Source organism: Diabrotica virgifera, chromosome 2 (assembly GCF_917563875.1).
Source record: "Diabrotica virgifera virgifera chromosome 2, PGI_DIABVI_V3a".
Taxonomy (NCBI): Eukaryota; Metazoa; Arthropoda; class Insecta; order Coleoptera; family Chrysomelidae; genus Diabrotica; species Diabrotica virgifera.
In genome coordinates, this window is record NC_065444.1 from 254471209 (window position 1) to 254490319 (window position 19111).

At 34.6% G+C, this 19111-nt stretch overlaps 2 protein-coding genes across 2 annotated transcripts in view; one reads left to right on the top strand and one right to left on the bottom strand.

Moving 5' to 3' along the window:
* Positions 1–19111, top strand: part of LOC126880554 (SNF-related serine/threonine-protein kinase-like) — a 111992-nt gene that overhangs the window by 12099 nt on the left and 80782 nt on the right. The window contains exon 2 of the mRNA XM_050644485.1: positions 9100–9349. Coding sequence (XP_050500442.1) covers positions 9110–9349 — 240 coding nt within the window. The 5' untranslated portion in view covers positions 9100–9109. The remainder of the gene's footprint in view (positions 1–9099; positions 9350–19111) is intronic.
* LOC114337386 (uncharacterized) lies at positions 14112–18299 on the bottom strand. Its single transcript, XM_050644486.1, has 2 exons — positions 16802–18299; positions 14112–14315 (listed from the first exon to the last, which is right to left on the bottom strand). Exons 1-2 carry the CDS (start codon positions 18092–18094, stop codon positions 14253–14255), a joined length of 1356 nt encoding a protein of 451 aa, XP_050500443.1. The 5' UTR covers positions 18095–18299; the 3' UTR covers positions 14112–14252.

The window sequence follows — 19111 nt, forward strand, 5'->3', positions numbered from 1 at the left end:
AGAAATCGGGAAAATCACCCCCTAATTAGCATTTCAAATGAAATTAATTGTTACCACTTCACAAGTTTTTTACTCGCGTATGTATTGATCATTTGATCTGTAAGTTTCATCGGTTCAAAGTCCTTATTTTTGAAAGAGCTGTAGTTAAAAGGGCTTGAACGAGTCACTTATCACGAGTGTGTGCAAATTTAGAAACACCGAATCTTAACCAATTTTTGTCTTACAGAAAAACAAAAAAAATACAAAATATTCAGAGAAGTAAAGCCGACTTTTTTTTATTGTTTAAGACTTTTGGTATCTCTAACAATTTTTAAGTTATTTTGAAAAAAAAAATTTCAAAATTAAAATTTTTAAAAATTTTATTTTAAAACCAAATTTTTTCAAAAATAAGCACTTTGAATCGGTGAAACTTACAGATCATATAAACACAACATAAGTAAAGTAACTTGTAAAGCGGTAACGATTAATTTCATTTAAGTTGCTAATTGGGGGTCTTCCTGATTTTTTTCTGCCAAAACAGAAGGGACCAACTTTATTTTGAGCGTAACTTGCTTAAATTTAATGCTAGAAATTTTTTTTATAAAAACAGAAATAAAGCTTTTTTTAAACACTTTAAAAAAGTTGTAATGTGTTTTCTCCAAGAATGCTTCATTATTTGGATATGTCACATTGAATTATTCTATTTGGAATTTTTCGAATATGAACCATATTTTTAATTAGCTATAACTCTGCTTTTGCTAGGTATAGAGACCTAATATATACACCGTTTTTTTTTCAGTTTTTTTAGGCTATAGTTTTGCTAAGAATATTTTTTTCGACAAAATGCTTAAGTTTTGAGTTATTTGCGAAAAACCGTCTAAAAACTTGGTTATTTTGTTGAAAAAGTAGCATATTCACTTGCAAATAACTCGAAAAGTATTGATTTGGTGAAAAAACTCTATAGAACAAAAGTTGCTTAAAATTAGTCAGTTTATCCATTTCGGGACTTATCTTGAACATATATTTTTTCACCCCCAAGATGGGGTGAAACTCACCCTCAAGGCAAAAGCACACATCGGCACCATATCACTTTTTTTCTTTGACATGTTAGCTATGTGTATGCCAAATTTCATGTAAATCCAAGCGGTTCTTTAAAATTTACAGCAAAAACCGTGAAAGAATGTACTATAAATGGAAATGGGCAGGATATGTGGCAAGAGAAAGTGAAGAGACGAGGGTAAAGAGAATAATGCAGTGGTGACCAAGAGTACATAAACGAGGTATAGAAAGACTGCAAAAAACTGCAAAAAATGGATAGACGACATTAAAGAAAAGGCAGGAAGAAACACAAACTGACACCAGGTAGCACAAGGCAGGCGAATATGGTAAACACAAAGGGAGGCCTATGTCCAAGACTGAACCAGAAGAGGCTGCTAAACTGCATTCTACAATAAATGACAACATTTAATTGAGTGTGTGAGGAAGGATCCACGAAGGACCCTATTTATGATATCTATACTGAGTGGACTGCCCATCACCTTTTCCTTCTTTCATCTTCAATCAAAGTTACAGCTATCTCTAGCAATTCCATGCAAATAAAGCTAATTTAAAAAAAAACCCGTGCAGACGCCAGAAGCGACCCGCTGTAGCATAAATCAAAATCCCGTGCGGAGCCCGGTTGTTCCACGGCCCGTGTCATACACGTCCCGTCCTAACATAAATGGCAGTCCCAACATCAAGTTGAGCCAAAATAGTGCTTCATCATCACCAAAAGGAGTCATCAACAACTTAGGTAGTAGCCCCCTTAATAGGCAAAAAATACCAACTTTTAATGACAAATCATAAGTGAGAGAACCTTCACTTATTGTTTTATGACATTGAAACTATTCGAATGCCGACAATGAATAATTTGATATTTGTCATTAAAATACGCCCAAATTAAAAATATAAATTCCACTCACGTGAATAGCTAGAATAATTATTTTGTTAATTGTAACAAACATAATTGTCACATACCATATTTAATCATACATGTAGCGGAGAAACAAATGTACAACGCTATTTTTATAATCAGGTATTTTAGAATTATTGTGCTTTTATTGGGACCGTGCAAGTTCGGAAAAGCGACACCTGGTTTCATAGCTCGGCAACTTTTTTCGCACTTTTAATTATATTGGCCAATCAATGTGGTCCTGGTTACTGGACAATTGTCAAGGCCATAGCCCAAAAAAATTGTAAGAAGAAAAAGTAATATTAGGGTTATGTTATTAAAAGGTAAACAATTGTATGTAGCAGTGGCGTGCAGTGACATTTTCGGTAGGGGAAGCGATTCAATAAGAGTATAAAATTATTTTCTTACGGGGGTCGAGATCAAAATATATACTATGTGATAAGTATATGTACCTACTTAATAGATAAATAGTAGGTATATATAATATACCTAATATTATACTACTTAACTTATATGGATTAAAAACAAAAACTATAAAAAATTACCTGTAAAACGAAGCAAGCAAGCAAGCAATAGTGTTTAACCCAGCCTGAGACACTTGCACGCACCTTGAGAAAGACATTCAGGTGATACAATTCATTGGGGAGAGGAGGATTTACTCCTAGAAGCGGCCGTCACTCCACCCCGCCCCAATGCTCCAGACTATTCACTCCCCCCCCCCCGATAATAGTACTCTGATGCGCTATAGGGGCTCTCTAAAACTTTAACGTCTTTAATATTATCCATGCCTCGAGATAAAACCAAATTAAGTCTGTGTGCTAAACAGTGAACAAAAATTGCATGTTTAAACTGTTCCTTTACTTTAGCTTGAAGACCTGCTAACTGACCAGCCATTACTGCAGCACCATCATAGCTCTGAGCGACAAGCTTGGAATTACATTCTTGCTTATATTATTATTAGAAATAGTATCACACACAATTTGAAACATAGCCTCTGCAGTCCGATCGGCAGTTATGTTCACGAATTCTAAAAATCTCTCTTAAGGAATACCATCAACCACTACCACATATCGCACAACAATGGATAACTGACAAAAAATGGTTACATCTGTTGTTTCATCAAGTGCAATTGAAAGAAATGGAGCTTTTTATCTCATTTTTAATATGATCCATTACAACGTCAGCCGTACAGTTAATTAAGTCGTTTTGGATTCTGTTTGAGGTACCTCGGAAAATTGTGGAATTAATAAATAGTTATTTTCCTAACTAGTGCGGAAAGTAATACTTTCACGCAAGAGACTGCCTTTGACCCGAACGACGCGATAGCGGAGTTCGGGCAAGCAGTGGAGTGCGGGGAAGACACTTTCCGCATGAATTAGGAACAATATTTTCTCTAGGGCCGTACGTTTGGAAAAAAGCCACAAAAAATAGAGTTATATCAATTTTTATTTGTCCAAATAATTTAAATGATTGTCCAAACTATGTTCAATGCGATATGCCCCGAATGTTTTTCTTTAATTGTAGCACTTAAATGGCACTTACTATTTACATGTCGCTTTACACTTATGTGAAAATTATTTAAATCTGTAATGCCGACCGAGTTCCAATGTGTTTTTTCGCTTGTATTAAAAAGAATACAGGGCCATCAAAATAATTTTGATACAATTTTGCAGCCAGTTAACCATTCATATTTTTCATAAAAACCCACATGGAAATGTTTGGTAAATCTCTTTGCCGATTTTTCCACTTTTGTCTACAAATTAATGGGCTCCTTTGACCTACCAGACTTCATAATGTCTACTTTCTCTTGATAACTTCGACTTGAAAATCCTTTTTTTTAATAAACTACACACAATACAAATACAAAAACAGTTGTCTATATTGTTCATAAATCCACAGGACGGTCCACTTGCTCCTTCCATTGCAGAAAAAGATAAACGACAGCACAAAATTTACAATTAAAAAAAACGTCGCCTCGTAACCCTACGAATTTCGACTGACTTAAGTAAATGCTGGCCGTAAGGCGAGCAGAGAATCGCTTCCAGGGTAAGAAAATTCGCGCGAACTCCAGATGACTTGAGGGTGCGGTCATTAAACCCTGACCACCCCTGGCCAACACAAGGATGGATCAACTGCGCTTATTTTGAAAAGAGCTTCCGTACAGGCACGGACTCTTGGTATAGGATGCGTTAAATTGTGTGTATATTATTGTTTGAGTTCGTTTATGCGATAAATTTTTAATATTTTCGATCGTATTGCCTACATAATAGATTACTTAGATTAGGGAAAATTTGTTGATAATTAAATATTAATTAATAATATATTTTCTTATATCGAAGTATAGGGAAGCGGTGCTTCCCCCGCTTCCATGGACCGCACGCCTCTGGTATGTAGCAAAGAAAATTAATTATTAAAAGGCAGTACTGCAAGCAAAATACAATTAATTAAATATACTTTTATATAATAATTGCATATATCAATATTGTGAGCAACATATAATTTTTCTTCTTCAATGACAGTAAGTATGAAATATACGTCAATTTGACAATTTCAATTGACAATATGAATTATTTAAGAAAGTTGCAAGATTTCTCCGCTATTCGCGCACGATCGTTTTTCGTATCCCCTCCAAGTACTTGCACACCGCGAATAGCAGGATTTATGTTGCTTTGATGTAAAAATGGTTGCTTGAGTGTTACGTAACGTTTAGGTAGGGGAAGGGGGGTGCAACGGTGCGTTACACAGGAGCGAGTAAGGGTGGGAGGGGGGTAAAAAATCTTCACATGTTGAACGCCCCCTTACGACATACCCCGGAACAGGTATTGAATCTGATCACAACCCTTTAATCACTGAAGCAAGAATGGGGCTAAGACGAATAGGGAAAAAATATCAGTCAAAATATTTCACTATGTCAAATGATGCCAACTAAAATAGTTGGCATATAGTCTAGACATTAAAAAAATGAGATAATCGATGTTTGCTCGTTCTAAGCATCTTGAACTGCATGGATTAACTATGTCAGAGTCTGTGGAGGATGATGAAAAGTGGACCATCTCCTTCTCGTCATATCCCACACATGTTCAATAGAATTAAAATCCGGTAAACGGAGTGGCCACGGCAAAACATTAACGCCAGCTTCTTAAAGAAAGTCCATAGTTCGACGAGCAATATGGACGCGCGTTTTCTAGCTGAAAAAAGAGGTGTCGACGTCCGTTTAGATAAGGCAGTAAAATGATTCGTAAGATGTCATCAACATAACGCGCATCTGTCATACTGCCTCTAATAAACACAAGTGGTGATCGTGTACAGTAAGGGAAAAAACCCTTACTTTATAATATAATAATATGTATCCTAAAATGTATATAATTTAAACATAAGTAGGTCGTTAAAGAGGTGTTGTTTCTGTAATAACAAACAAAGCGAAGGTTGATAATGTAGCAAATTGATGTAGTTTGTTTGGGTAACCTTGCTTGCGAATAAGAAGCGTTACTCACGTATAATCTAATTTCAAACTCCAAGATAAAGGAAGATATAAAAAGCCCGAGAAGGGGTTAAGTAGGGATTATTATTATAGTTAGCATTCTTCGAGATGTCGTGTTGGTCCTTAAGGGACGGAAAAAGCTTTAACTCTCGACCTTAGGAAAAACACTGAATCTACACTATACCTTTATTTAAAAATACAACGTCCATAAGCGTAGGGCTTAAGGAGGTGTTGTTTCACGGGGTAGTCGTTCAGACACCCATCTCGAACAATGCTAACTATAATAACAATCCCTACTTAAGCCCTCCTCCGGCTTTTTATATCTTCCTTTATCTTGGACTTTGAAATTAGATTATACGTGAGTAACGCAAGGTTACCCAAACAAACTACATCAATTTGCTACATTATCAACCTTCGCTTTGTTTGTTATTACAGAAACAACACCTTTTTAACGACCTACTTATGTTTAAATTATATACATTTTAGGATACATATTATATTATAAAGTAAGGATTTTTTCCCTTACTTACAATCGTCTACCATAGGTAATAGCCCACCAAACCATTACTCCAACTGTCCTGTGTACATGTCCCTCAACAGAAAACCCGATATGTCGTCGCTTTCCACACCGGCCTCTTACCATCCTACGACGATCATGCATTCCTGAATAAAATCGAGATGCATCGCTTAATGCTATATTACGCCATTCTGCCACCCAATGCTGCTGTTCTTTGCAGCAATGGACCGTGATAGTGTGACGTCAAAACGTCAAAAAGGTTTCCAAACAAAGCAACTGTAAATTGATTATACACGTGATTTGTGTTGGTAATTATTTTTAATTTTATTTTGTTTTAACAATCATCTGCACATTTTTTCTAAAGACACAATCCTTGTTAGTCATATCAATCATATTGCTTTTAATTTTATAAATGTCCTTACACAAAATCAAGGATTTACACACTACACAGTACTTACTGCCTTTCTTCAGGTTTTTAACCAGTCCTATTTGGAAATATGGTGGGAAATATACTATGAGCATTGATTACAATCACGGGTACCCAACACACTACCATTTTGTAAAAATCACACATCCTACAAGCAATATATTCCAATTATAAAAACGAAAACAAACACCATGTGTGAATTTTTGCTTTGTTTGGAAACCATTTCAGAGTAGCCAACATTGATTTGATGTCACGACTACCACGGTCCATTCAAACGATGACAGTGGTCCGCAGTCAAGGAAGGAAGCACTAGTCAGTCGTCGTCGGAATGAAACCAATCCAAAGGCTCGAACGTCACATTATAGTGTACGCATAGTAACCGGTCTACCTTCTACTCCAAACCGTTAGTCAGCGATTTGATTCCAAAACGGTCTCGCAGAGCTAGTAGTCTAAGGGTAAGAACAGAAAAAGTGGGTCGAGGTGGAGGTGTAGGTCGCGGTGGATGCTACTAGTTAAGTCGCGGTCGATGTCGACAGCACATAGCAAGGAGGTCACCTACGCTGTAAGTCGAGCTAGATCCACTATCTAGTGAAGTAGCTTAATGAAATTTGAATGACAAATAGACTGTGCTTTTGCAATGTTGTGTCAGTCAAGTGATGATAGTGATGAAATGTCAGCTGTAAATAATCAGATCCTTCTTCATATTTCAAAAATCTACTGAATTTAAATACAGTGGAACCTCGATAAGTCGGCCCCTGATAACCCGGAAGTCCGGCTAGCCCGGACCGGTTTTCATCAAACATTTCAACAATAAAAATGTATGTATTATGTTAAAACATTTTATCTGTAGCCTCTTCTGGAATGTCTTAAAAATATCGAGTTTCATTGATAAAACTTCGCTTCGACCATAATATAATATTTGAGAGATAATGGGTATTTGTGTAATTTGAACTATACGATAGTAAAAATGACTCATGGCACACGGCGGCGGCGGCAGAGCGATGTTCATTATCTCGGGCTATCGCAAACAACAGGCACCTGTTATCCGTGCCTGTTATACCTTTATTTATTTCCAACTGCCTTTTAAAAAATTATTTTTTAAACAATGGTCTTTTAAACAATGGAAGAGCCACTGTTCTAAAATAACATAACATTGTTCCGATGGCAGACGAAATTGACACAACCGAAACTGACTGAATTTTTTTACCTAGAAATGAACAATACTCTATATACTGTCTATACTCTATACCAGGGATGGGCAAAGTGCGGCCCGCGGGCCGCATGCGGCCCTTCAGACTTTTTTGCGACCCGTGGATTTTTTTTTTAATTCTTGCTAATATTAATAATTAAATATAGATAATGCAGCTAATAATTAATACTTCTGCAGCGGGTCATTTTTCCGCAAATTTTCAACATACCGCGGGCAGTTATTTGGGTTCCCGACACAGAGTTTTGTCGGCTCCCTCAATGAAATCCATGAAATTTCAACAAATGAAAACCATATGTTTGAAGTAGACAGGAACTGTTTAGAAAATTTTAAATTAACCCGTAACCACCTAGTAAGTGTAACAACAACTGACGGAGCACTAAATTTAAGAGGAGCTAATACATACTTTAGAAATTCAAAAATAAACTGAATACAAAAAAAGGGATTTTATAAAAAGTATCAACTCAGATAGCGCAGGTAATGACAACTTAGCTTCGAACCGACCAATCATAGAGAAGCATCCTTGTAGGCCGCGCAGTAGACATCCATGTAAAACAAACTCATTTTATTTTCAAAAGCATCCATGTAAACCTCCTGGATGGCATCGCGCTAAACCCCCACCGCGACATACCTGCTCTGCTCCCTTCCATTCACTCCAATGTGTTTGTTTTACATGGATATCGACATCGACCGCGACCTCCACCTCCACCTCCACCGCGACCCACTTGTTCTGATCTTACCCTAAAGCGCCTATCTTGACGCTCGTGTTCCTCTACCCTCATTTGTTCACACACGACACAGATGCATAACCGCCATTACCGTACAATTAACACGACAGCCAATTTCGTGATACGAAAAACCCTAATCTCTATAGGCAGCAATTCTACCCTTGTGAAAATAGCTAACATGGTGGTAATTTTGGAGTCTTCCAACTCGAGGTATTTTTTTACACTCAATGCAATAATTAGACTGACGAATAATAACTAAAAATTTCTATACCATCCGGTCTTCATAAATCCGTCTCTTCACAAAAAATTTAAAGATAAAACTTTATTTTTACAAAAAGTATAAAAGATAAAACATTGATAATGTTATAACATGCTTTAAAAAATATAGTCATTCTGTTGCCAAAAAACTTGGTTCAAGAAATTATTCCTTCTAGATAAGGCGAAAACGGCGGCGGCGGCTTCGTTGGAAAAAATATTCGCATTGTTTTCGCATTGTCTATTCTGGGTGTAACACTTCTAATGTCACTGACTATATATATTTTTTTATTTATTCACACTGTTTATTTGTACTGATACGTAACTTTTATTTAGCAATTAACTGTTAGCAATAACTGTTTATTTAGCAATAGTTTATTTAGCAACTAACTTCAGACTGTTGCTTGTTTATATCGGTGTGCGCGCGCATTCCAAAAATTCACTAATAACATTTATCCCAGTCGTGCCTAAAGAAGTATAATTTCAAAAACTTTATTTTTCCGTAAGATCTAATATCTAAATAACATATTTTAAAAGGGCTTCCTTTGTTACAGGTCCCTGAATATGAACAGGAATCTTCGCCCCAGTAGTAAAGTAGGTACTCAAGAATTCAACTCGAACTACCGTGCAAAGCAGTACGATGGTAAAATAGCTGGCCTATATGACTTGGAGGAGACGCTCGGCAGAGGGCACTTCGCCGTAGTGAAACTCGCCCGCCATGTCTTTACCGGAGAAAAAGTCGCTGTGAAGGTAATAGACAAAAGTAAACTGGATGAAGTTTCTAAGGCGCACCTGTTTCAAGAGGTAAGTATTTTTAGATAAATAAAAACAATAAATAAAGAGAACAAATAAAGAGATCCTAAAGAAGTAAAAACTGCGTTTGTACAATGGTATAAAAAGTTTATTGAAAAACTATTAAAAAGTAATCCAAAAGGATTCGCAAAACGTTTTCGATCTAGATCAGATCATCTTCAGTGCCTAGAACGAAGTATTTCCACGTTAGAATGAATGTAAAAGGTTAAAATTATGACTAGTTAAAGAAAAATGTGGCAAATACTTACGGTTCTGCTTAGTAGATGAAACTAGCAACCTTATAAAATAGGTGACATCGAGAAATATGATTTACATGTTAATAATCTGATGTTAGTAGCGATGTTAAAAGTTGTTAGTAAGCGATGAAGTCGATGTTAAAAGATACATTTATTAAGAGTGCTCAAAGGGCAATATGATTCACTGCTTGATAAGAACTTGTGGTTCCAGTTCAATGGACACAGAACAACAAATAGTCAATTTTTGGTTATGAATTTAAAAATAGTGTAGTTTTTGAATTTAGATTATTAGTAAAGCTGAACGGATGTTAATAACTGTATTAAAGTGAAATTTAAAATTATAATAAATTAGATTCTATTATAGAAGTCTAATAAAGAGAACTTCTTCAGCGTTAAGTAATCCAACTTTGGACATAGGCCTCCCCCAATTCAATCCAGTGTTTTCTATTTTGCGCCACCTGTTTCCAGTTGTGTCCTCCAAACTTCTTTATGTCATCGGCCCATCTCATTTGTGGCCTTCCTCTACTTCTTCTTCCTAACCATGGTCTCCACTGTTGTATTTCATGGTTCCATCTTTTATCCTTCAGTCGGGCATTGTGTCCAGCGAAGCTCCATTTTAATTTGGCAGCGTATTCTCCTGCGTCTTTTACTTTGGTTTTGCTTCTAATCCATTTGTTTGTTTTTTTGTCTATAAGTCTCACCCCGAGCATTGATCTTTCCACCGCTCTTTGTACCTTTACTATTTTACCCATATTCGCCTTGGTGAGTGTCTACTACTGTCCACGTCCGTGAACCATACGTGAGTATGGGGAGGATATACTGATCGTAAACTCTGGTTTTCAAATATTGTTCTATTTTAGTGTTTTTCAAGATTCCAGTTTTCCAAATTCTGCCCACGCTAACCTTATTCTTCTGGTAATTTCGGCAGTTTGATTTTCTTTGTTGACTTTCATTATCTGTCCCAGGTATGTAGATGTATTTACTGTTACTAAATTTATGTCTTTCAACGCTATTTTTCTAATATTCGGTATATTCGTCATTATTTTTGTTTTACCCAAGTTCATCTTAAGACCTACTTTTTCCGAAGCTTGAAATAGTTGCGCCATCATGGTATGTGGTATGTAATTCTTAGAAGCGAATATTACAATATCTTCAGCATATCTCAAATGACTCAGTTTGCTTCCATTAATATTTTATACCTTTATCTGTCCAGTTAATATTTTTGCACATGTCTTCCAGTCCCAGTGTGAATAGTTTTGGTGAGATAACGTCTCCCTGGCGAATTCCTCTGTTGATTGGTATAGCTTTGGTTTTCTCATCTATTTGTATTTTCAGTTGTATATTTCAGCTATAAAGAGAACACATTCTTAATATTCGTCAAATTATCGAAAAACCTCGGGAGTTTAACATAGGAACGTACCAGTGGCGGCTCGTGATTTTTACAATAGGGGAGGCTATACCTAACTATAAAATATCTAGACAAATTTGCATTAGCAAAAAAATGCGCCAAAAAATGTAATTTAAGACCTCATTTTTTTGACCATTTTTTATTTACATTTCATAATGCCATTATAATTCATAATTTCATAATATCATATTTAAAAAATAATTTTAACTATTTAATGGGAAATAAGCCACAATATTATTAAAAAAATGATTTTTATTAACGTTTCGACGCCCAAATCGGGTGCCGTTGTCAAAATACAAAATACTACTAACATAACAAAAATGTTGTTGCTTAGTAAAAAAATTCTTCTAATAATTTATTTAATTTGTCTCATTTATATCGGCAATTCAGATACATATGATACATTTTAAAGTAGAAGACTTTAAAATGATGTTGCCAATATTTATGAGTTGCGTTCCTGGGACGACTTTACTGAAAGATAGTTCATTCGATTACTTGAAATCAACCACAACTCAAGAATATCCATCACAAAAAAATCATAGCATGTGATCTGTCTTTAAAAAGACAACCACATGCAACGGTGACATTAAAATTCTCGCGTTGGAGATCTCATAGTAAATCACGAGGGAAAACCAGGAAAAACCTCGTGATACTATCCCGACATCGTAAGTATTTGGTCTTACATTTAATTTACTCTCAAAATTAATACCAAATTCTGACTTTACTATAATTTTGTTTAAATTATAAATAATATCAATAATACATGGATATATAAATAATACTAAAATATAAAATATGTACTAACTCGACTATTGACTTACTAATTGTGGTATTTTATTTCTATTGACTTCCTCTTTCAGTATGGGTATCCACATCCTACTGCATTCCACCGAGGAATTTGCGACACAATTGGTTTCGTTTAGCATAATTAGAGCCGCTTCTTTGATTTTTCTCTTTTTACTATCTGTTTCTTTCAGGACTATACTTGAATCTCTCCACTGAACTCTATGTTCATTATCCCATGCGTGTTGACATATTTGAGATCTATCAAATTCTCTATTTTTAATATAAGATTGATGTTCACTTATTCTAACGTTTAATGGTCTTGATGTTTCACCTATATAAAACTGTTCGCATTCACAAGGTATTTTATAAATACAATTCTTTGTCCTTTCTTGTTCATTGTTAGGTTTAGTTTTAGATAGAATAGATCTCAATGTGTTGGTTGTTTTGAATGTTGTTGTATATAAAAAATAGTTAGTCTAATTATAAAAGTTTAATACCAAAGTTTGTGTCGTTTATTTGTTAACAATTCCATCTTTGTAAGTAGATGTGCATGCCAAAATAAATACAGATTTGAAGTTTTGCAGTCCATAGAGGTTGAAGGTTCACATTTTTTAAGATACTCAACTGAATTTTTTTAATTCTAAACGCGGCCTACTGCGAATCCAAAATACACGATAAATTGCCGATATTTTGCTTTACGTTACAGATATCGGAAAAAGTTATCTGAACAAGTTATTCCAAATATTATTCTAACCCCACATACCAAATTTCATAACAAAATTCGCACTTTTAGTTTTTTCATTATTTTTAGTCAGGGCCCTAAAATTCGTTGTCCCGAGATGCACGCAACGGAGCCGAAAAGCTAGTTAGCCTCCGTTGGTAAATCTCCGGTCAGCGTGTGATGACACCGTAGATGCCACTCTTAGGAGACCGGGTCTCCTTAAACGCAGTGCGGAGCATTAGCAACGGAGGCCGGCTTCTCGGCTCTGTTCATGCATCTCGGAATAACACAGGGTCCTGCCTACAATAATAATAAAAAATTGAGACGCAATCATGCGTTCTAATGCTAATGCTCCGTGCGTTTATTTAGTGATATTTAGTGATAATATGGAATTTACACGTTGTATAATAGTGAGAGTGCTTATTGTTTTTCGTTATTCAAGATAAACGAAACAGTGTAGCGTGTGTAAAAAAATTTATGGGGAGGCTATGCCTCCCTTGCCTCCTCTGACGAGCCGCCACTGGAACGTACTTGTACTTTGTTGACTAATCCAAGGTATTCGATAACCTAAAATAGGATAAAATGTGGCATATATACTTACAGAGGTGGGTACGACAGAACATCTAATCTATTTATTACAAGAACTTTATGTAGGTCTTTTGTAGAACTTCCATATTTTGGTCATTTTTGCATTTGTGGCAACTTTTGCTAGATGACATCTACAGTATTTCTCATGATCATCTTTCAGTGCGTCACAGTTTTTCGATTTTTTTCTAACGCATTAAATTGTATGTGACAGAAAAAAAGGCACGTCGGTGATTACATTTCGTCGGTGACATTTTTATAACATTTATTCTAGTTATTCTAGTTGTCGATAGATGGCGCCATAATAAAAAAATAATTTTTTTTTAATTAGATAATAATATTACAAATATAATCTGTATAATTTATAAGACTATACAAATCAAAGAAAATACCATTTTATAAATGCAAAAACACATTTGATTTGTTTTTATTCCAAACTGAAAATAAAATGTGACAACTGTCAAATTTAACTAAAATGTCATGTTAGAATAAATGTCATAAATGTATATTATCACGGACTTACCCATTTTCCTATCATTTGTTACGCACTGAAAAATGATCATGAAAAGGACAATACGTTTAATCGCTTCCTGTAATGGCCCTGTGTTATTATATTATAATATTAATATCGTATAATATTCCAACCAAGTTAGTAAAAATTAAGCTTTTTTTTTGTTAGAATGTGTCAAGTCCTTTGTACTTAAAGGACGTAAGTATTTGTAATGAAATAATACTCGATGTAAAATACTTTATTTTAAGGAATTATGCACATGGTTTCCATTTTCTATCGCCGTATTAAGTATCTGACAGCTGTCGTTCAGATGATAGTAGTACCAACCTACATTCATGGTTAAGGGAGTTTTACACGAACATAACACCTCCTCCCTTGACCAAGAATTACAAAAGTTAACTAGAAGTAAAAGTACTTACAAATTCAGTCTGGTAACAGGATTCCTTACTCTAGTGGAACGCCTTAAAATGGGTTCCTCAGTTTCAGTTTGAGCCCCAGGTACACTATTCGAACTTTCCATATTGTTTGAAATTTCGGATTCATCAGTAATCACTTCGGTAGGTGGTGGTGAGACACTGTGCTCTGGAATTGATGCCTCCCTCGGAATCAAATTGTGAGTAATGGTATCCGGAATGTAACATGTTGGATTATTTTGAGATGGAGTATATTCCCCAATTTGCCGTATTTGGTCTACATGACGTTTCCATGTTCTACCATCATCTAACTGAATTAAATAATGCAATAACCCTAATCTGAGTACAATAATGCCAAATTGCCATTTAGAATGAAAATAATCCCTCACGGAAACCCTAGTTCCTATATCAAAGTTTCTTAGACTCATATCAGTATAGGTAACTCTATCACTACATGAAGGTTTAAGTAAATCTAATCTATTCCTTATTTGTCTTCCTAACATAAGTTCTGAGGGACTTTTACCTGTAACTGTATGTGGGCTTCTGCGGTATTGCATAAGTAGCTTACATAATTCAAACTCCCTGTCATTTCCCTCACTTCGCATAGCCCTTAAACATTTTTTCAGTATTTGGACATATCTCTCTCCCTGTCCATTAGTTGCAGGATGGTAGGGTGCAGTAAATTTTTGTGTAATTCCATTATCTTTCATAAAAGTTCTAAACTCATGAGAGTCAAATTGTCTACCATTGTCTGTAACAAAAACTTTAGGAATACCAAAAGTTGTAAAAATTTTTCGGCAAATTTCAATAGTAGTTTTTGTAGTAGTATTTTTTGTAAAATGAATTTCAGGCCATTTACTGAAGGAATCTACCAATATAAAATAATAACCTCCATTGAAAGGTCCAGCGTAATCAGCATGCACTCGTTCAAAACAAAATTTTGGTGGTTCCCATATATGAGAATTATCTTTAATTGGGTTGTTCTTGTGCTTATTGCACTCTAAACAATTTTTACAAAGTGACTCAATATCCTGGTCTATGTGAGGCCACCAGCAATAACTACGAGCTAAAGATTTCATTCTAACTATTCCAAAATGTGCAGTATGTAATTCTGTCAAAATTTTATTTCTCAATTTAGTAGGTATAACTACTCTTTGTCCTCTCATAATAACATCAGATTGTAATGAAAATTCAGCTTGATTTATATTGAAGCTAAATCGTTTATCAACAGGTTTTCCTGTTTTTAACCCAACAAGTAATTTTTTTAAGGTATGATCATTTTTTGTATGAAAAGCTAGATCTCTAATATTTGTAGGCAAAGTTTCAATTTGATTTATTTCAAAAATATCTGGCTCATCATGTGTGAAATTTTGTTCTGATTTTATAGGTAGACGTGAAAGTGCGTCAGCATTGAGATGAGAATCTGTATTTTTGTAACGAATGTCATAATTCAAACCTTGTAAGAAAATTGCATAATGTTGCATTCTTGTTGCACTTAAAACTGGTAGGCTTTTATCAGGTGCAAAAATTTGAACTAACGGTTTATGATCAGTGAGCAAAGTAAATTTCCTAGCACATAAATAATTGTAAAATTTTTTTACTCCAAAAATTATGCTGTAAGCTTCTTTGTCTATTTGTGAGTACCTTTGCTGTGTAGTAGTAAGAGTTTGAGAAGCAAACTGTAAGGGTCTCTCTGTACCGTCTGGAAAGATATGTGAAAGTACTGCACCTACCCCATAGGGTGATGCATCAGTTGCTAGGACTAATGGTAAATTTGGGTCATAGTGACATAAAACATTTCTAGAACAAATGAGTTTTTTTGCTTTGTCAAACGCAGTTTGACAAGTATTCGACCATTTAAAATTGACATTCTTTTTAAGTAAATTATTTAATGGTTGTAAAATTGTAGAAGTATCTTTTAAAAAACGTCTGTAATAATTAATTAGGCCACAGAAACTCCGAACTTGAGTTCTGTTTGTAGGTATTGGAGCATTTGCAATTGCAGTTACCTTATCTGCACTAGTAGACACACCCGTTTTACTCATCTTATATCCACAGTAGTCAATCTCGTCTTTGAAAAATTCGCTTTTATCCAAATTTATATGTAAATTATGTTCAGATAATTTCTTTAAAACTTGTTCAAGTCTTTGTAAATGTAAGGTATTATTTGGAGCTGTAATTCTTATATCATCCTGAAATATTGAAATACCATCTATTCCTTGTAGCATTTGCTCCATTAAACGTTGCCATTTGGCAGGAGCACTAGCAATTCCAAACATTAATCGATTTGGTTGAAATAAACCTTTATGGGTGTTTAATGTAAGTAAATGTTTCATTTCATCTTTTATTGGCAAGTGTAAGTAAGCTTTCGTAATATCTATTTTTGTATATTTGTCCCCACCTGCTAATTGGGAAAGTAGGTCATCTGGTGTAGGTAAAGGGTATTCATCCACTTCAATGCAAGGGTTTAATGTGATTTTAAAATCACCACAAATGCGTATGTCCCCATTTTGTTTAACTACAGGAACAATAGGAGTTGCCCAGTCCGAAAATGCTACTTTCTTTAAGACTCCCTGATTTACTAAGGACTCTAATTCTGCCTCAACTTTAGGGCGTAATGCAAAAGCTACAGGACGGGCCTTACAAAATTTTGCTTTAGTACCAGGTTTTAGATAAATTTCAGCCTCTAACCCTTTTATTTCACCAACTGACTTTTCAAATAAATGTTTATATTTATCTAACAAAGTTGCAATTTCAAAATTTTCATGTAGAATTGTATTTACCTGATGTAAATTGATTTCCAGAGCATGTATCCACTCTCGACCAACCAGTGAGTAGCCATCACCATCCACCACATACAACTTTAGAGTGTGCTTTAATTCCTGGTGCTCAACCTCCACTGAAACTAAACCTAAAACATTCAAATTATTTTTGCAGTATGTAGTTAATTTAACATCCGATTTTTGTAATTGTAATGCAGGAAAATATTTTTCAAATATATTTTTATTTATGATTGTAACAGCAGCGCCAGAATCAATTTCAAAATTTAAAATATTACCATTCACTTTTAAATTTATAAAAAATTTATCTTTGCAATTTCCAGCATTTACTTCTAAGACCTCTTGAGCAGAGTTTACTGAATTTACTTGCCTGTGTGAATTTTGTTGTGCCTTTAAACAAACTTTTTGAATGTGTCCGACGTTTTTACAAAAGTTACAGATTAAATGCTTTTTATTACATTTATCGGCTAAATGCGAGGTGTCTCCGCATCTATAACAAGCCCTATTAGGGTTATTTGACATTGTAGAAGTATTATTAGGAGAGCTACTATGATTATTTACTGTATTATTATCATTAAATTTACTAGTGTTTGTATTTTTATGAGAACTTTTTGCTTTCGCATTTAAAACATTTATACTAGCCCGATTGTAATTATTGTTGTGAGAAAATTGATTACTATCCTTTTCTGAAGTTTCCATGCTTGCTGCAATTTCTACGGCTCGGTCCAAGTCCAATCCCTTTGTTTCTAATAGTCTGGCTTGAATCCTCTTTGACTGTAAACCAAAAACAAACTGATTTCGTATAGCACTTTTTAAATATGTGGAAAAGTTGCAGTTTATGGCAAGTTTCTGTAGAGAATGTAGGTATTCTTGTATACTTTCGCCTTCTGCTTGTCTTTTTGATTGAAACCTAAATATTTCAGCAATTTCAAGTGGTGCAGGGTTGTAAAAATTATCCATTAACTTAACTGTATCCTCATATGACTTGTCTTCAGGGACCTCTGGAGCTAGTTTATCACACAGTGTATCGTATGCTTCCGACCCCATGTAATGTAGTAAATAGGGCAATTTCATTTCCTCTGGAATTTTAAAAACTTTGTATGCTCCTTCCAGCCGTTTTACCCACCTGGACCATTTTGTAGCTGTCTGGTTAAAAGGTTCAACGGAAAACTGGAATGTAGAAACTTGTGTAGACATTACTGGAGCTGTAGCAGGTGCAACTATCGCAGTTGTAGTCGAGGAACTCGTGTTTGTACCGGCTGTAGTTGATGTAGTGTCTGTAATATTTGTATCCATTATCCTCGTCGCCAAATGTCAAGTCCTTTGTACTTAAAGGACGTAAGTATTTGTAATGAAATAATACTCGATGTAAAATACTTTATTTTAAGGAATTATGCACATGGTTTCCATTTTCTATCGCCGTATTAAGTATCTGACAGCTGTCGTTCAGATGATAGTAGTACCAACCTACATTCATGGTTAAGGGAGTTTTACACGAACATAACAGAATGGTATAGACAGGGTTGACAGTTGAAATGCATAGTATGATAATATAGTCCAGAGAAATAAGATTTTTCTCGTGACACATCCCTCTCCAGGCCGAAACCAAATTTTTTGAGTAGTATGGACATCTATATTAATAACCTAATGTTTCCTGCAGCCGATTTTGATGATATACATAGTTATAAACAAGTGAAGATCAAAAAACGGTAAATTTTCGCTTTTTTCGTCTATTACTAAAAAGTGAAGCATTCTAAACAAATTTGAGAATAAGAAACTCATAAATCATATAAAAAACTTCAATATGGCGTTCGCTGAATATGTCTAACCTTATTTGTTAATATTAAAAAATTGCAAAATAAGTCATAAATTTTGAGATCTTATAAATGTTCATAACTTATGTAAAAATTAAGTTAGAACCTTCTTATTACACGGAATGCTGAGACTTCTTGTGCTTAAATTATATTTTAAATTTCAAAGCAATTGGTCAAATAGTTTAAAAGTTATTTAATTTGTTTATCCCAAATTCATTTTTTTTTGCAACACTATAAGTCAGAAAATTATGAGGATACAGTAATACTTCGGACAGTTTACGAAAGAAAAACATTTTTACTATTAACTTAATTTAAAAAAATGACAAAAAGTAATTTTAAACAGTGTAAAAGTATTTTGCAAAAACATGTCGAATTTTTGCTTACTTATAAACAATTAGAATAACTTTTTAACCGTTACCCGCAGAATAATTATTTTTTCATATTTAGAAAGACTGAATTTTTATACACATTTAGAAAGAAAAACAATTGTCCCCCTTTT